The sequence below is a fragment of the Pan paniscus genome, chromosome 15 (assembly GCF_029289425.2).
Source record: "Pan paniscus chromosome 15, NHGRI_mPanPan1-v2.0_pri, whole genome shotgun sequence".
Classification (NCBI taxonomy): domain Eukaryota; kingdom Metazoa; phylum Chordata; class Mammalia; order Primates; family Hominidae; genus Pan; species Pan paniscus.
Genome location: NC_073264.2, coordinates 22,976,346 through 22,993,342, shown reverse-complemented (window position 1 = coordinate 22,993,342; position 16,997 = coordinate 22,976,346). Strand labels below are relative to the sequence as shown.

Sequence of the window (16,997 nt, the reverse complement as noted above, 5' to 3'; positions counted from 1 at the left end):
CCGTGCCCAGACATTGCTATTTTAAATGAGATTCCCTGAGATCAATCACTTTTGTTTTTCATGATAGCAGTTTGGTGGCATATTGTGTCTTTACTGATATAGAGGAAACAATGTTAGGCTACTGTCAGATGCACCTGGATTCCAGGCCTGTGTCTGATACATCACAGCTGTGCAACTTTGGAGAAGTTACTTAACCTCACTGGGCCTTTTGATTCATCTATAAAGGGACTCGGCTATAAATAGGAGTAGTAAAGCCTACTGTGTTCATCTCAGAGTTATAACATTCAAAACACGTTATAAATGAAAATATTCTATAAATTATAAAGAGCTATACATATATTACTCATAATCAGGACATATCAGAAGGTTCTTATTTCAGTTTATACCCTAAAAGCAGCTACATTATTAGAGGGGCATAGAAATATGACAGAACCAAAAAGCACAGTGAAGATCTTGGAAGAAGAGTTAGAAAAACAAGCCAGGGACAGTTTCTGAACAGACAGCACAGGGAGAGGCCCAGGGCCCTTGCAGGGAGGAGAGGGTTAAATCCTTTCCTCTGCAGTACAAAAGAAAAGAGTGTGCGGAAAGATTAGGATTTTTGCTTTTACAATGGGAGCTGCAGAAGCGTAGGGAAGAAGCTGAAGAAAAAAAGGGGGCGTCTCCCCTTTAAAGACTTGCAAAGATTGAGAGAGAAAGAGAGAGAGTCAAGAACAGAGAATCAGAGAGAGAGAGAGAGTCTGTCTGTCTCTGGGAAAGAAGAACATCTCTGCTTCACAGTGATTTGCGCTGGGGGAGAGGCATCAATTGGCTTCGGACCCAAGGGGGAGACGAGACCAGGTCACCCTGGTTAAGACCAAGTGAGCGTTGCCCCTCCCTCTCCCAACTCTCTACCCGGGAATGTCTCGGCGAAAGCAGCGGAAACCCCAACAGTTAATCTCGGACTGCGAAGGTCCCAGCGCGTCTGAGAACGGTGGGTGCCTGGGGAGGGGTGGGGGCCCCTAAGTCCAAGCCTGTGTGGGTCAGGCCAGGGCAAGGGGAGGGCACACGGGCCATGGGCGAAACCAGGCGGGGGCGGACTTGGTCACTGGGGGTTTGAAGGAGTTGAGATGCAGGGAGTAAGAGACGACCTGCGCTGGGGAGAAGCCCCGCTTGTTACTTGGGATTGATTCTGTTTGTGTTTTCCTTGTTTTTCTCTGGATGAAATGGAGTTTTCAAACTGGCTCTGTCTCCCCACCCAAGAGTTTTCTCCTCAGGTCTCCCTTTGCTCACTGGTCTTTGTGCCGTTGCTAAGTAACGTCCTCAGACCTGAAGACCGTCTCTTAGGGGTGGGATTTTCCCCCCTTTTCTTTCTGGAGAGTTGGGTTGCAAGAGAATGAATTGGATAAACGTGAAGGCTCCCCTGAGGGAGACGAGAAAAAAGTTTCTCATTGTTGGGCTGAACTGAGAGCCGATCAGAGCTCCCAGAGGGAGAGAGCTAAGGTCGGTCAGAATGCAGCCTGGTTTGGGGTGTGTATGCGTGTCACCTGGAGGACAGCTGAAGGCTAAGTCTGGATGAGGGGCTTAGGTTTGTGCTTCAAGGAAAGCAAAGCAAAAAAAAAAAAAAAAAAAAAAGAAGTGCAAGAAAATACACCTGTTACTACATGCATATCATTTTATGAGGATACCGTGTTTTTGAAGCAACAGGTGTCCCTTATGAGGGGGAAAAATTGTATGTATTCTTGTAACATTCCGTTAAGTGACAGGCAGACAGTAGAGCAAGCAGGGAATTGAAGAGTGAAATTGCTCAGTCTGAGAGACAGAAGCAAAATCAGGACAAAAACTTCAATTTCCTAATGCTCAGGGCTGGCTGGTGGTGCTCACTCCACTAAACCTGGGTTTTAAAAACTTGCCTGATTGTGAGTACATCTGAGCCAGGGTGTGGGAATCTATATATTTTGCAAGTGTCCAGGTAATTCTTAGGATCAAAGAAGTTTTGGACATACTTGTCAGTGGTATGGCTCCATATGTGCAGACTGAAAGTCTGGAAGTCCTGGCTCCAGACAGGCATACAGTTTAGCATACAGTTGATACACCCAACAGTATAGTATAGGATTAAGCACAAGGGTTCTGAAACCAGACTTTTAGACAAATCCCAGCTCCACCACTTGGTTAGCTATGTGACCTTGGCTGGTTTATTTTGCCTCTCTATGCTTCAGTTTCCTCATCTGTGAAATAAAGATGTGTATACTAGCTACCTCATTAGGTTGTTGTGAAAATCTAAATGAGTTAATATGTGTAAATCCCTTGGAAAAATACCTAGCATAAATAAGTGCTTAATATATGTAGTAAAGTACCCAGCATAAATAAGTGCTTAATATGTGTGAATATCGTTATTATCATTATATGTGAATGCAGTGACACTGCCTGCAAGTGCTGTAGTATGACCAAAACTCAGGAACCTCTTGGCAAACGTCAGCATTTCTTTTTTTTTCTTTTCTTTTTTTTGAGAGAGAGTCTCACTCTGTCGCCCAGGCTGGAGTGCAGTGGTGCAATCTTGGCTCACTGCCCGCTCCACCTCCCAGGTTCACGCCATTCTCCTGCCTCAGCCTCCCGAGTAGCTGGGACTATAGGCGCCCGCCACCACGCCCGGCTAATTTTTTGTATTTTTAGTAGAGACGGGGTTTCACCGTGTTAGCCAGGATGGTCTGGATCTCCTGACCTCGTAATCCGCCCGCCTTGGCCTCCCAAAGTGCTGGGATTACAGGCGTGAGCCACCGCGCCCGGCCATCAGCATTTCTTTATGAGACCTGTCATGAAAAGCTCTAAGAGACTGTATTGGTGGCGATTAAAATTATAGATTAAACTTGCCTTTCCACCTGTTAAAAAACAAAAACTTGAGGTCAAATCAGCGCTCCATGTGCTACAAAATAACCTTAACAGACATGTTTTGGGCAGAACGCATCCTCCCTGAAACACTGCTTTTCTGGGATCCTACTGTGCCCATAGTTAGAGGTTCTATGGTGATGGCATCCTTCCCTCCTGAGACACATTAGCCTTTCTTAATGCTGCTATAGGCCGGATGTTTCCTGCTTGTGCTCTACAGGAGACTTCCCCTAGAGCCTCAACTCCTCCCCAGAGTTGCCTCACAGTTCTGCTCTCCTGCTGGTTTGATTGTGGAACTATGCTGAACACCCCTCCAAACCCCCAAGAAGCATTCTCTCCTCTTTTTCCTATTTCTCCCATCTGCTCACCCATTCCCCATATCATAGCTGAGGAAAAATCTTCTGTGAGGGAGTCAAAAGCTATCTTTAGCGGCTGTCTTGAATGGATTTTCAAGCCCTTTAAGATATAGCTTCCACCTGGGGGCGTGGTAATGCTGCTACAAAGCCATCCCCATAGAAACAGTAAAGGTTTAAACCCAATGGCATCAACAAATTTTTGATGAAAATTTGCCTTTGAGCTATGAAAGGCAGAAACAAATGTAAGGAGCAAGGAAGCAGTAGCACCCTCTGTTAAGATCTACTGTAAGAAAGCCTAAGGATTTTCTCATCAGAATTCCCCTGGAGTGAAAGATCCTAGGCTACTTATGATCTGGATGTCATTGGGCCTCATCTGCAAAATGAGGTGGCTCTATTTGATCATATCTAAAATTCCTCCTGGATCTTATAAGCTTATAATATATAAATTTCACATTTTCTGGTTTTCTTTTAAATTAATAAATTTTCTTAATCATGAATGGGGCAGCATCCATTCTGCAAAACAGAATGAGAGCTCTCCTTTTCCCTAATTTTTTATAGACAGGGTTTCTATTCACTTATGTGATCTTCAGGCATCTGACTTCCTTCTACCCCAGAGCATGCTCCACAGTTAGGGAGGAAGGGCTCTTATTTAGGGGCACATGTATCCTTTGGTGTACCTGTGAAATTATGGATATCATCATGAGTATCAGAAGACATTTAGTCAGTAGTCTAGGGTGCCAGTAATGTTTCCAGGAGTCTTTTGCCTTCTTTTAAGCAATATGTGCCATATACAACATGCAAATGCTGAGCCTTTGTTACATATTTTAAAAGCCAAAATTCTGCAGTGACCTAAGACATCACCAAGAAACAGTCTGAAAAATCTGTTTTCCAGCCGTTTTTGCTCAGCTTCCCTAACCAGAGCATCAAAACCTAACAGAATAGTTATTGCATATAAGTGATGGGCAGGAAATACTCTATTCACTTAAAAACTCTAGAGAGGAAAAAAAAAAACCTTCTCTCTCCCCTACAGAGTCTAGAAATCTGGATTAGAGAACACAAAGGATGTGACTGGGGGAAAAATGCAAACCAGTACATCTGGGAAATAAAGGAAACGATCACAAACCCAGATATTTAGTGAGAAGGAGAAACCAGGACAGCAGCCAAACAGATCTAAAGGGAGAGAGGGGAGTACTTTAGATGGAAGTTGGCAGACAGCAAGAACAGCAAGAGGGGAAAGAAGGCAAAGGTAGAGTTTTGGGGGCTCTGTTTACATTTGGAAGTAGAGAGCCTCATCTCTCAGGTTATTGATCCCTGGGCCACTCAACCTAGGTATTCCCAGATCAGAAAAAACACATTTTGGAATAGAGACTATCTCAGTCCTGGTGTTACAGAGTACTAGATAAGAAAACAGAAAACTTGGTTTTCAATCTAGTGTGGACCTTGAAGCTATGTGACCTTGGGCACATGTGACCTTTCTTACCCCAGGGCTTCATTCAGCTTTTGACATTCAAATAATAACTAACACCCATGGCTAATATTTGTGGAGCATTCAGGTACTGTGCTAGGCCCTTTTTGCATTTCCTCTTTTTCCTCCCAACTCCGTTATTATTATTTTTTATTTATTTATTTATTTTATTTTTATTATTTTGAGATGGAGTCTCGCTGTGTCGCCCAGGCTGGAGTGCAGTGGTGCAATCTTGGCTCACTGCAAGCTCCGCCTCCCGGGTTCACGCCATTCTCCTGCCTCAGCCTCCCAAGTAGCTGGGACTACAGGCGCCCGCCACCACGCCTGGCTAATTTTTTATATTTTTAGTAGAGACATGGTTTCACTGTGTTAGCCAGGATGGTCTCGATCTCCTGACTTCGTGATCCGCCCACTTTGGCCTCCCAAAGTGCTGGGATTACAGGCGTGAGCCACCGCGCCCAGCCCCAACTCCCTTATTATTACAAAAAAAATTTTTTTCTTTTTTTGAGACCAAGTCCTACTCTGTTGCCCAGGCTGGAGTGCAGTGGCACGTCTCGGCTCAGTGAAACCTCCACCTCCAGGGTTCAAGAGATTCTCCTTCCTCAGCCTCCTGAACAGCTGGGATTACAGGTGCATGCCACCACACCTGGCTAAAATTTTTTTATTGTAGTAAAATATGTGTAATAAAATTTACCATTTTAACCATTTTTAAGTGTACAATTCAGTGGCATTAAGTACATTCACTATGTTATGTAACCATTACTGCTGTTTCAATATCTTTTTCATCATCAAACAGAAACTCTGTAACCGTTAAACAATAAATCCCCATTCTCCCATTCCCTCAGCCCCTGTTAGCCTCTACTCTGCTTTCTGTATGTGTGAACTTGCCAAATTTCATATTAATGGACTCATATAATGTTTGGGTACCTCATACTAATGGAATCATACAATATTTGTCCTTTTGTGTCTGCTTTATTGCACTTAGTATGTTTTCTCTTTTTTTCTCAAAGTCAAATTTGTCTGAAAGCATAATGTTTACAAAGTTCATTCATGTTGTAGCATGTATCAGAATTTCCTTCCTTTGTATGGCAGTACCCTCATTTTAAAGAAGAGAAATCAGCCGGGCACAGCAGCTCACGCCTGTAATCTCAGCACTTTGGGAGGCTGAGGTGGGCAAATCACTTGAGGTCAGGAGTTCAAGACCAGCTTGGCCAACAAGGTGAAACCTCGTCTCTACTAAAAATACAAAAATTAGCTGGGTGTGATGGTGCACACCTGTAATCCCAGCTACTTGGGAGGCTGAGGCAGGAAAATCGTTTGAACCCAGGAGGCGGAGATTGCAGTGAGCCGAGATCACGCCATTGCACTCCAGCCTGGGCGACCATTGCACTCCAGCCTGGGCAACAGAGCGAGACTCCGTCTCAAAAAAAAAAAAAAAAAAAAAAAAAGCTGGCCAGGTGCGGTGGCTTGTGCCTGTAATCCAGCACTTTGGGAGGCCGAGGTGGGCAGATCACCTGAGGTTGGGAGTTCGAGACCAGCCTGAGCAATATGAAGAAACCCCGTCTCTACTAAAAAAATACAAAATTAGCCGGGCGTGGTGGCACATGCCTGTAATCCCAGCTACTAGGGTGGGTGAGGCAGGAGAATCGCTTGAACCTGGGAGGCGGAGGTTGCGGTGAGCTAAGATCGCACCATTGCACTCCAGCCTGGGCAACAAGAGTGAAACTCTGTCCCCAAAAAAAATAAGAAAACAAACTCTGGGAGAGATTAAGAAATTTTCCCAAGATCACAAAGGTTAGAATGTTCTAGAGCTGGGACTTTAACTCAGGTCTGAATCACTGTGCACAATGACAATGAGAGTGTCAAATCTCTAAAGTCCCAGCTCCAAAATGGTATGAATTCCATGTTAAGTGTTGAGTCCTTTGAAGTCAAAGAAATTTTCATTAAAAGAACATTCTTATGTTTGATCTAAGATATTCCTGTTCTGGAAACAGATATCTTTTTCTCACTTAGCACCAGGTGTACCAATCATTGTGCCTGTTAGTCTACTGTGTTACATAGGCCATAGTTACATTAGTAGGTCTGGGTTGCAAAGGATTATTATGTGTCTACATTTAGGAAAGAGGAGTAAGGAGGAGAAGATGAGATATTTCCCTAAGAAGTAGTCAGTAGCAATAGTTACAGAATCAATTCGTAATTATGGAAGCTACCAATTAGCATTGTTCAGTGTCAATAATAAGTAAGTGGGCCAGAGGCAGTGGCTTACATCTGTACTCTCAGCACTTTGTGGGGACAAGGCAGGAGGATCCCTTGAGCCCAGGTATTCCAGACAGCCTGGGCAACATAGTGAAACCTCATCTCTACAGAAAAAAATATTTTAATTAGCTGGGCATGATTGTGCATGCCTGTAGTCCCAGCTATTCAGGAAGCTGAGGTGAGAGGATCACCTAAGCCTGGGAGGTAGAGTCTGCAGTGAGCTATGATTGTGCCACTGCACTCCAGCCTTAATGGGTGGATAATGCTTGAACTCTGTAGAACAAAGCCTTTCACCTTACAATTAGAAATATGGTGGCCGGGCACGATGGCTCACGCCTGTAATCCCAACACTTTGGGAGGCCGAGGTTGGCGGATCACCTGAGGTCGGGAGTTTGAGACCAGCCTGACCCACATGGAGAAACCCCATCTCTACTAAAAATACAAAATTAGTCGGGCTTGGTGGCACATGCCTATAATCCCAGCTACTTGGGAAGGCTGAGGCAGGAGAATCGCTTGAACCTGGGAGGTGGAGGTTGCGGTGAGCCGAGATCATGCCATTGCACTCCAGCCTGGGCAATGAGAGCAAAACTCCGTCTCAAAAAAAAAAAAAGAAAAGAAAAAAAAGAAATATGGCTCAAATATCAATTAAAAAAGAAAAAAATATGCTTCAAGATACCCATACCTGGGAAAGAAATGCAATCATTTAACTTACAGTAAGGTGTAAATTATATCAAATTCTATTCATGGAAGCAGATTTTTCACTGGGAAAGGATACAAGGAAGTTAATGTGTGGTTGTGGGCACTGTAGGGAGGGGACCTGATGGGAAGATTTAGCATTGAGAGTTCATTTTGTCTGTGTCCCAACTGTGGCCAAGTTTAGCTCAGGTAAGATTTGTGAGGAGCAGGGTGGAAGGTATGATGGAAAGGGCAGTCCTCCATGTGGGTCTCATCATTGTGTCACCATCTTTGTATTCTCATTGGAATCACCTGAGGAGCTTTATCAAACTAATGCCTGGATCCTATCCTCAGGGATTATGAATTAATTAGCCTGGGATGTGGCCTGGACATAGGGATTTTTTTTAAGTTTGGTTGGTTGGTTGCTTTTGCAGAGATGGGGGTCTCACTATGTTATGCAGGCTGGTCTCAAATTCCTGGCCTCAAGCAATCCTCCTGCCTTGGCCTCCAAAAGTGCTAGGATTATAGGCATGAGCTACCCACTGTGCTTAAACTTTCTTTTCTCTCTTTTTTTTTTCTTCTTTTTTTTTTGAGATTTTGAGATGGAGTCTCAAACCCTTGAGCTCAAGTGATCCTCCCGCCTCAGCCTCCAGAGTAGCTGGGACTCCAAGGAACAGACCACTGCACCTAAACATACAAATTTTAAAACTCTCTTCTGGTAATCCTAATGGGCAGCAAAATTTGAAAACCGCTGTTCAAATGTATCACCCTGCTACATACAACCCACCTATTTTTCTCTTTGTTCTCCCGAACAGTTCTCTCTGAAGCCTAAAGAAGCAATCTGATGGGACACTAGATTTAGAAGGGAAGCCACCTGGTTTCCCTTTTCTTTGTCATTTCAGCTCTCTATAAGTTTAAACAAGCTTGTCCAGGTCTTAGTCCCACCCCGGACTTCACATTTGACCGGAGATAGCTTACCTCACCTTATCTGCTATCTAGGGACACCATTACCAGTTTCGGTTATTCCTGCATTTGTGACTTCATTCATGTTTGTGTAAGAATCCTGCCCCCCTTTTCAGGATGTGCAGTGAGTGCAAAGTACTGAGAAATGGAGGGTTCCTCTTACAGGTGGCTGTTGATCCAGTCACCTTTCACCAGGGACTAAATTTACCTTAAAGAAGAGCTTAGATCGAATTACGCATCAGAAAGCACATTTCATTAATTGCAAGAAAGGGGACAGTGTTTCCCAGGAGAAGATGAAAAGAAAAGGATTTCTTTTCTTGTCAGAAGACTTGACAAAACAGCAACTGGATATCAAATGTTCAATGCTAATTAACAAATGCTCAGTAGAAAGCCTCCATCTGATTCCCTCTCCCTGACTAAGGCCAGGGAGCAAATGGCAGGTAGAAGCCACACAGGGCCCTTTCTCTAGCATTAGGGAAGCCATACAATGTTGATGTGCTTGAGAAAGCATTGGACAGGAGTCAAAATTCTGAATGCTTGCTTCACTGAATTACTGTGTGAACTTGGAAAAGTCACTTAACCTCTCCAAGCTTCAGTTTCCTTATCTGTAAAAATAAACCACATTGCACAAAACTGTGACTTGCCATAAACTGAAATAGAACCCCCCTCCCTCATTTGTAAGTCCAGGCCTGGAAACACAGAACCCGTCGATTTCAGAATTATGACTCACAATGCTAAGAGCCTTATTATCTGAAGTTTCAAAACATAATTCAGTAAACTGTTTTAAGTTTAAAAACACAGGCAAAATTTATGTTGAGAAGTAAAGTGGATGTTACTAATATTTTAAATAGATCGTTTCAGCTCCCCCACCCACTGCAATAAGACTTCCTACCTTTGAAATATGCCGCTGATATTAGCCAATATCTTACCTCAGAAATTAATAAGATTAACAAACAACATGGAAAACAGATCTAATTTTAGTATATGTGTATTTAAGGTTACTTCGATTATTTTGCTACTGACAATGTAAATTATCTCATTGATAAAATTCAGGACTCCCCAAACTTTAAAAATCTCACATGTACATATTAATTTTTTTAGACTTTTTTTTTTTTTTTTGAGACGGAGTTTCACTCTTGTTGCCCAGGCTGGAGTGCAATGCCACGATCTCAGCTCCCTGCAACCTCCACCTCCTGGGTTCAAGCCATTCTCCTGGCTCAGCCGTCCCAGTAGCTGTGATTAAAGGCGTGTACCACCATGCCCAGCTAATTTTTGTATTTTTAGTAGAGACAGGGTTTCAACATGTTGGCCATGCTGGTCTGGAACTTCTGACCTCTTGATCTGCCCACCTCCCAAAGTGCTGGGATTACAGTGAGCCACCGCGCCTGGCTTTTTTTTTTTTTTTTTTTTTAAAGTAATGGGGCCTCACTATGTTGCCGAAGCGGGAGGGCAGTGGTTATTCACAGGTGTGATCACAGCTCACTGCAGCCTCAAACTCCTGGACTAAAGCAATTCTCCTGCCTCAGCCTCCCAAGTAGCTGGGGCTACAAGTGTGCACCACCATACCTGATTTACACATTAATATTGTCCAATTTTTCAATTTTTTGTCCCCACAATATTTTTCTGAGTAAGATACTGCAGCTACAATATTACCACTTTATGAAGAGGGAAACGGTGGTATAACATGGTGTGACTGACCACCATGTCTCAGTTTCATCAGTGAGGCAAGAATAGAACTGGGATTAAAACAATTTAGGTTTACTGATGCCCAGGGAAAACACAAAACCAAGGACTTGTGGTCACTTCCTGCATGTAAGAGAAAGTATTTTAGGAAGTGGGAAGCACTTTAAGACTCATTTCATGGTAAAAAAGAGAATGCCAGAATACCTGGTCCAGGAGGCATTTTATTCTTACTTATCCAGTCTGAATAGGAGGCTGCCTCTGTGATGGTGAGCAGGTGTTAGCTATTTCTAAGCGTTCAAATCAGGCTGGGGCTGAAAGGGCTTTAGACACTGAGGGCTGCCTGGTAGCTCCTACCGCATTGTTTCAAGAGGGCTCCCCTCCCCCCAGGTTAGAGCTGGGTAGGCCTCCGTAGGCCTCTGCAGGCTAGCATCTCCCCAAACCCACTGTCTTTAATAGTGACGGTGTGAGGAATGTTGCAAGAGGAGAATAGAGGAGGAAGAGGGTACTAAATAGGAGATGGCTTATTAAATAAGCATGGACTCTATAAATTAGGTGTTGTGTAGGCTGGGCGATCTGCGGAGTAACCTGCATTCAGCTATTATTCAGGGGGAGGAGGGGCGGGGAGTGAAGGGGCTTAGTGTTCCGCAGAGAGTCCTGAAATGACTTCCTGGGAAATTCTACCTTGCAGCCGCCCACCCTGAGAAACTTCTTTTGTGGAGAGGGATGGGGGTAGGGTGGGAATGGAAGTGAGAAAGACGAGACAAAACTTCGAATATTTTGGGGTGTGTGTGCTGGTGAGGAGTGGATGTTCTGATCTCCCCCTCTTCTTCTGGCCCTCAGACCTCTGAGGAGATCAGACGACCCTCTCTGGAATCCACTTTTTCCAAGCTCAGCGGATCCTTTATCCAAAGAAAAATAAGAGAAGCCTATCGCCTTGCTCCATTGAGCAGGGCTACGTTTCCCACTGTGCCCCTAGAGCTTAGGAGGGGAGGGCGGGGGGAGGAGGGTAGGCCTGGGCAAAGGCATCTGCAGATGGGGGGAGCTGGCCAGGGACCGGGAAAGGTGGACCCCCGCAGTGCTTCACAGCACCTGTCACTGCGCCTCCGGAAACTCTCCCGAGCTCTGAGCTCCCGCCCCCACGCCCCCGCTAGCGCTCCCTTCTCCCGCCTCCTCTAGCTCCCGCCTCCCTCCCCAGCAGCTCCTCCCCATAAACTCCCCTCCTCATCAGCTCCTCCCAGATCTCCCCTCTCCCCGCTTTCTCACTCCAGCTTCTCCCCGCCTCCTCGCTCCCCTCCCCCTCCGCCGCTGCTCCCTGCCCCCGCCGCTGCCGATCTCCATCTCCGCAGTCTGGGCCGCTGGGTGCAGAGGCTGCCGCAGACCCAGCGGCCACCGCCGCCTCCCTCAATCCCAATATCCATTGTCTCCCACCCCACCTGGCCCTCCACTTCCCCCACAACCATGGCGCACGAATCCGGGAGGAGCTCTCGTCTCGGGGTGCCCTGCGGGGAGCCGGCAGAGCTCGGAGGTGCGGTAGGGTCGGTCGGGCTGGGCAGGGGTGGGGGCGGAGGGGGATGCGCAGGGGCGGCGAAGACTTTCGGTGGGCGGGAGAAAATGCATGATTCTCTGCGTAGGCCCCTGTCCCCACACCTATTCCGTGAACTCGCTTGTGGCCTGGGGAAGGGAGGGTGGCTGAGGAGGGGAGTAGCATGCTCTTGCCCCCCTCCCCTCCTCCCTCCCCACCCCCCTGCCCCATGCCGGGTTGTCTCCTGTCCACACTCATCAGGCCTGAGCTCTAGACTTCTGCATGGCCCTGATGGTGAGCTCATCTCCCCACCCCCAACTAGCGGTTACTGGCCTCCTTGTTAATTAGAGCCTCGGTATACCCAACTCAACTGCGCCACCCACGCTCTCTCTCCTTGTCTTCTCCCCAGGTGATGCTAGCGAGGAGGATCACCCCCAAGTCTGTGCCAAGTGCTGCGCACAATTCACTGACCCAACTGAATTCCTCGCCCACCAGAACGCATGTTCTACTGACCCTCCTGTAATGGTGATAATTGGGGGCCAGGAGAACCCCAACAACTCTTCGGCCTCCTCTGAACCCCGGCCTGAGGGTCACAATAATCCTCAGGTCATGGACACAGAGCATAGCAACCCCCCAGATTCTGGGTCCTCCGTGCCCACGGATCCCACCTGGGGCCCAGAGAGGAGAGGAGAGGAGTCTTCAGGGCATTTCCTGGTCGCTGCCACAGGTACAGCGGCTGGGGGAGGCGGGGGCCTGATCTTGGCCAGTCCCAAGCTGGGAGCAACCCCATTACCTCCAGAATCGACCCCTGCACCCCCTCCTCCTCCACCACCCCCTCCGCCCCCAGGGGTAGGCAGTGGCCACTTGAATATCCCCCTGATCTTGGAAGAGCTACGGGTGCTGCAGCAGCGGCAGATCCATCAGATGCAGATGACTGAGCAAATCTGCAGGCAGGTGCTGTTGCTTGGCTCCTTAGGCCAGACGGTGGGTGCCCCTGCCAGTCCCTCAGAGCTACCTGGGACAGGGACTGCCTCTTCCACCAAGCCCCTACTACCCCTCTTCAGCCCCATCAAGCCTGTCCAAACCAGCAAGACACTGGCATCTTCCTCCTCCTCCTCCTCTTCCTCTTCAGGGGCAGAAACGCCCAAGCAGGCCTTCTTCCACCTTTACCACCCACTGGGGTCACAGCATCCTTTCTCTGCTGGAGGGGTTGGGCGAAGCCACAAACCCACCCCTGCCCCTTCCCCAGCCTTGCCAGGCAGCACAGATCAGCTGATTGCCTCGCCTCATCTGGCATTCCCAAGCACCACGGGACTACTGGCAGCACAGTGTCTTGGGGCAGCCCGAGGCCTTGAGGCCACTGCCTCCCCAGGGCTCCTGAAGCCAAAGAATGGAAGTGGTGAGCTGAGCTACGGAGAAGTGATGGGTCCCTTGGAGAAGCCTGGTGGAAGGCACAAATGCCGCTTCTGTGCCAAAGTATTTGGCAGTGACAGTGCCCTGCAGATCCACCTTCGTTCCCACACGGGTGAGAGGCCCTATAAGTGCAATGTCTGTGGAAACCGTTTTACCACCCGTGGCAACCTCAAAGTGCATTTCCACCGGCATCGTGAGAAGTACCCACATGTGCAGATGAACCCACACCCAGTACCAGAGCACCTAGACTATGTCATTACCAGCAGTGGCTTGCCTTATGGTATGTCCGTGCCACCAGAGAAGGCCGAGGAGGAGGCAGCCACTCCAGGTGGAGGGGTTGAGCGCAAGCCTCTGGTGGCCTCCACAACAGCACTCAGTGCCACAGAGAGCCTGACTCTGCTCTCCACCAGTGCAGGCACAGCCACGGCTCCAGGACTCCCTGCTTTCAATAAGTTTGTGCTCATGAAAGCAGTGGAACCCAAGAATAAAGCTGATGAAAACACCCCCCCAGGGAGTGAGGGCTCAGCCATCAGTGGAGTGGCAGAAAGTAGCACGGCAACTCGCATGCAACTAAGTAAGTTGGTGACTTCACTACCAAGCTGGGCACTGCTTACCAACCACTTCAAGTCCACTGGCAGCTTCCCCTTCCCCTATGTGCTAGAGCCCTTGGGGGCCTCACCCTCTGAGACATCAAAGCTGCAGCAACTGGTAGAAAAGATTGACCGGCAAGGAGCTGTGGCAGTGACCTCAACTGCCTCAGGAGCCCCCACCACCTCTGCCCCTGCACCTTCATCCTCAGCCTCTTCTGGACCTAACCAGTGTGTCATCTGTCTCCGGGTGCTTAGCTGTCCTCGGGCCCTACGCCTTCATTATGGCCAACATGGAGGTGAGAGGCCCTTCAAATGCAAAGTGTGTGGCAGAGCCTTCTCCACCAGGGGTAATCTGCGTGCACATTTCGTGGGCCACAAGGCCAGTCCAGCTGCCCGGGCACAGAATTCCTGCCCCATCTGCCAGAAGAAGTTCACCAATGCTGTCACTCTGCAGCAGCATGTCCGGATGCACCTGGGGGGCCAGATCCCCAATGGTGGTACTGCACTCCCTGAAGGTGGAGGAGCTGCTCAGGAGAATGGCTCCGAGCAATCTACAGTCTCTGGGGCAGGGAGTTTCCCCCAGCAGCAGTCCCAGCAGCCATCACCGGAAGAGGAGTTGTCTGAGGAGGAGGAAGAGGAGGATGAGGAAGAAGAGGAAGATGTGACTGATGAAGATTCCCTGGCAGGGAGAGGCTCAGAGAGTGGAGGTGAGAAGGCAATATCAGTGAGAGGTGATTCAGAAGAGGCATCTGGGGCAGAGGAGGAGGTGGGGACAGTGGCGGCAGCAGCCACAGCTGGGAAGGAGATGGACAGTAATGAGAAAACTACTCAACAGTCTTCTTTGCCACCACCACCACCACCTGACAGCCTGGATCAGCCTCAGCCAATGGAGCAGGGAAGCAGTGATGTTTTAGGAGGCAAGGAAGAGGGGGGCAAACCGGAGAGAAGCTCAAGTCCGGCATCAGCACTCACCCCAGAAGGGGAAGGCACCAGCGTGACCTTGGTAGAGGAGCTGAGCCTGCAGGAGGCAATGAGAAAGGAGCCAGGAGAGAGCAGCAGCAGAAAGGCCTGCGAAGTGTGTGGCCAGGCCTTTCCCTCCCAGGCAGCTCTGGAGGAGCATCAGAAGACCCACCCCAAGGAGGGGCCGCTCTTCACTTGTGTTTTCTGCAGGCAGGGCTTTCTTGAGCGGGCTACCCTCAAGAAGCATATGCTACTGGCACACCACCAGGTACAGCCCTTTGCCCCCCATGGCCCTCAGAATATTGCTGCTCTTTCTCTAGTCCCTGGCTGTTCGCCTTCCATCACCTCCACAGGGCTCTCCCCCTTTCCCCGAAAAGATGACCCCACGATCCCATGAGCCTGTTTTTCTGTACCTGCTGCTCTTTGTCCCACAGAGCAGAAACAGCTTCACAAAAGGACCTCCCAGAGTTATGAGCCCTGATTTTGTCTTTTTCTCTAAGTTCTTAACATGTTATGTCCCTAGTGGCTTTTCTCTAGTCCCTGAGCTTGGAAATTACTGTGCTTACAAGGGGATGGCCCCCTAAGGAATTTTTCTTCCCTCCTCATTCTTTGTACCTGAGGAAAATAGATTCTCTGCAGCTTTCTCAAGGGGAACCCTCTCCAGCTTCCCTGGTGTGACCCTTCTTCCCCCTCCTCTTTCCTCTCCCTTTCCCTTTGGTAGGTGCACCTGAGCACCTACCTTTGGAATTGCAGCCTAGCCAAAAAGGGCTGGCAGCTGTCTCTGGAGGGCCCAGTGCCACTCCTCTGGGGTGACCTTTCTGCTCAGCTGGTGGGTATGGGTCCCCTATCTTTCTAGAACCAGTATGTGGCATTCCTGTCAAGTGGCCTGCCCATGAAGCCCTGGAATTCCAGCTCCACCTCCACTACCACTCCAAGCCTGGCCCCACCAGTGCTGTTTGGCCTAGGAACTGTGGCTGGGAAGGTGCCTCCAACAATGGGATCCAGGGAAGCCAAGGAGAAGACAGCCCCCCTCCTATTTCAGCCTCCTGCACCCAAGGCACTGCCTGAGAAGCCCATCATAGACAAGAAGTAGCAAACTGTACATTCCTTCTCCCTCCCCCTGCTCCAGAAGGTGCCGGTACTGAAGATGCTCCAGTAATTGGTGACCCAACCCTAGGAAGTAGGGAGAAATGAAGGAAGGGCATAGGAAAATTTTCCCAGTAAATCCCCTGATGGTCACATTAAGGTAAAGGTGTTGGCTGGTCAGTGTGCCAAGACCTCTCCAGCTTCTCATTCATGATGACCTCTCAAAGTTGGGAAACAAGCTGATTTCTTGCCAAGAGGTCTCCCAGGAGATATTTGGGAAATGTGAAGTTCGTATCTTTAAGGAGCATTTTTGGTCAGCATGGTTGATGAACTAATGATGAGAGAGTTAAGGAATGTTGCTAGAACATAGGGCTTGCTGGTACCTATGTGACTAAGAAAGGGACATGATGTAAGGGAAAAGGCCTCAAATTCTTGTGAATGTGGACATTCTCGTTAATATTCTTTTGGGCTAATAGTGACATAGTGTGCAGAGGTGTACCAGGGATCATGGGGGATTTCCTAGCACTAGTATGCTTCTAGTTTTAGATAACTCCCTCCTTTATTCCCTGGCCCCTTGTATTTTCCTTATCTCCCTCTTTCAAGACCCCTACCCATTTTGCCTATCCGTAGGCTGGGGCTTGTGTCTTTGTCATTGTCTGGTTCTTAAGAGTCCCAGACTTTGGGAGACCAGCTCCAGGTGGCGTCCTCCCTGCCTCTCCGTCTTGTAATGAGTTGTAGTATTTACTCTTAACATAGGATCATTTGGAACAGGAGTTCTGAGGAGGAGAGAGTGAGGGTTTTGCTATTGACTGACTTGAACGATGGCTTCTCCTCAAGCTGTAGGCTCCAGAGCTTCCTAACCTAGTAAAATGTCAAGAACAGACGGGAGATATTAGTGTCTTTCCCTCTATCATTAAAGGTGTTTTAACCAAATATTTATGTGTTTCTCCTTATTTCATGATTACATAGCCAGCTGGGGTGTGATATGGGCATTCCCCAACATTGAGATTCCCTTCCCACCTACATCTCCTGCCAAAGCTGAACATATGGTGTTGAAATATTTACTTTATTCAGCCTTGTCCTAAGACAACCTTCAGTTAATGTAACTTCTCTGTGGAAATTGTTCCCTGTGGAGTTTGCATTTCCAAAAGGTAGGCATTTGCCCA

The 16,997-nt window shown here is 48.1% G+C and overlaps 1 protein-coding gene across 2 annotated transcripts; it reads left to right on the top strand.

The window, feature by feature from the left end:
• The first annotated feature begins 607 nt into the window (after positions 1 to 607).
• Positions 608 to 16,764, top strand: SALL2 (spalt like transcription factor 2). Of its 2 annotated transcripts, none has more exons than XM_034937274.3 (3): positions 608 to 970; positions 12,192 to 15,013; positions 15,602 to 16,764. In XM_034937274.3, exons 1-3 carry the CDS (start codon positions 898 to 900, stop codon positions 15,836 to 15,838), a joined length of 3,132 nt encoding a protein of 1,043 aa, XP_034793165.1. In that variant the 5' UTR covers positions 608 to 897; the 3' UTR covers positions 15,839 to 16,764. The 2 variants fall into 2 exon arrangements, with proteins under 2 accessions (XP_034793165.1, XP_008961569.2); XM_008963321.4 differs by lacking the exon at positions 608 to 970 and adding an exon at positions 11,464 to 11,785.
• Positions 16,765 to 16,997: the final 233 nt, after the last annotated feature.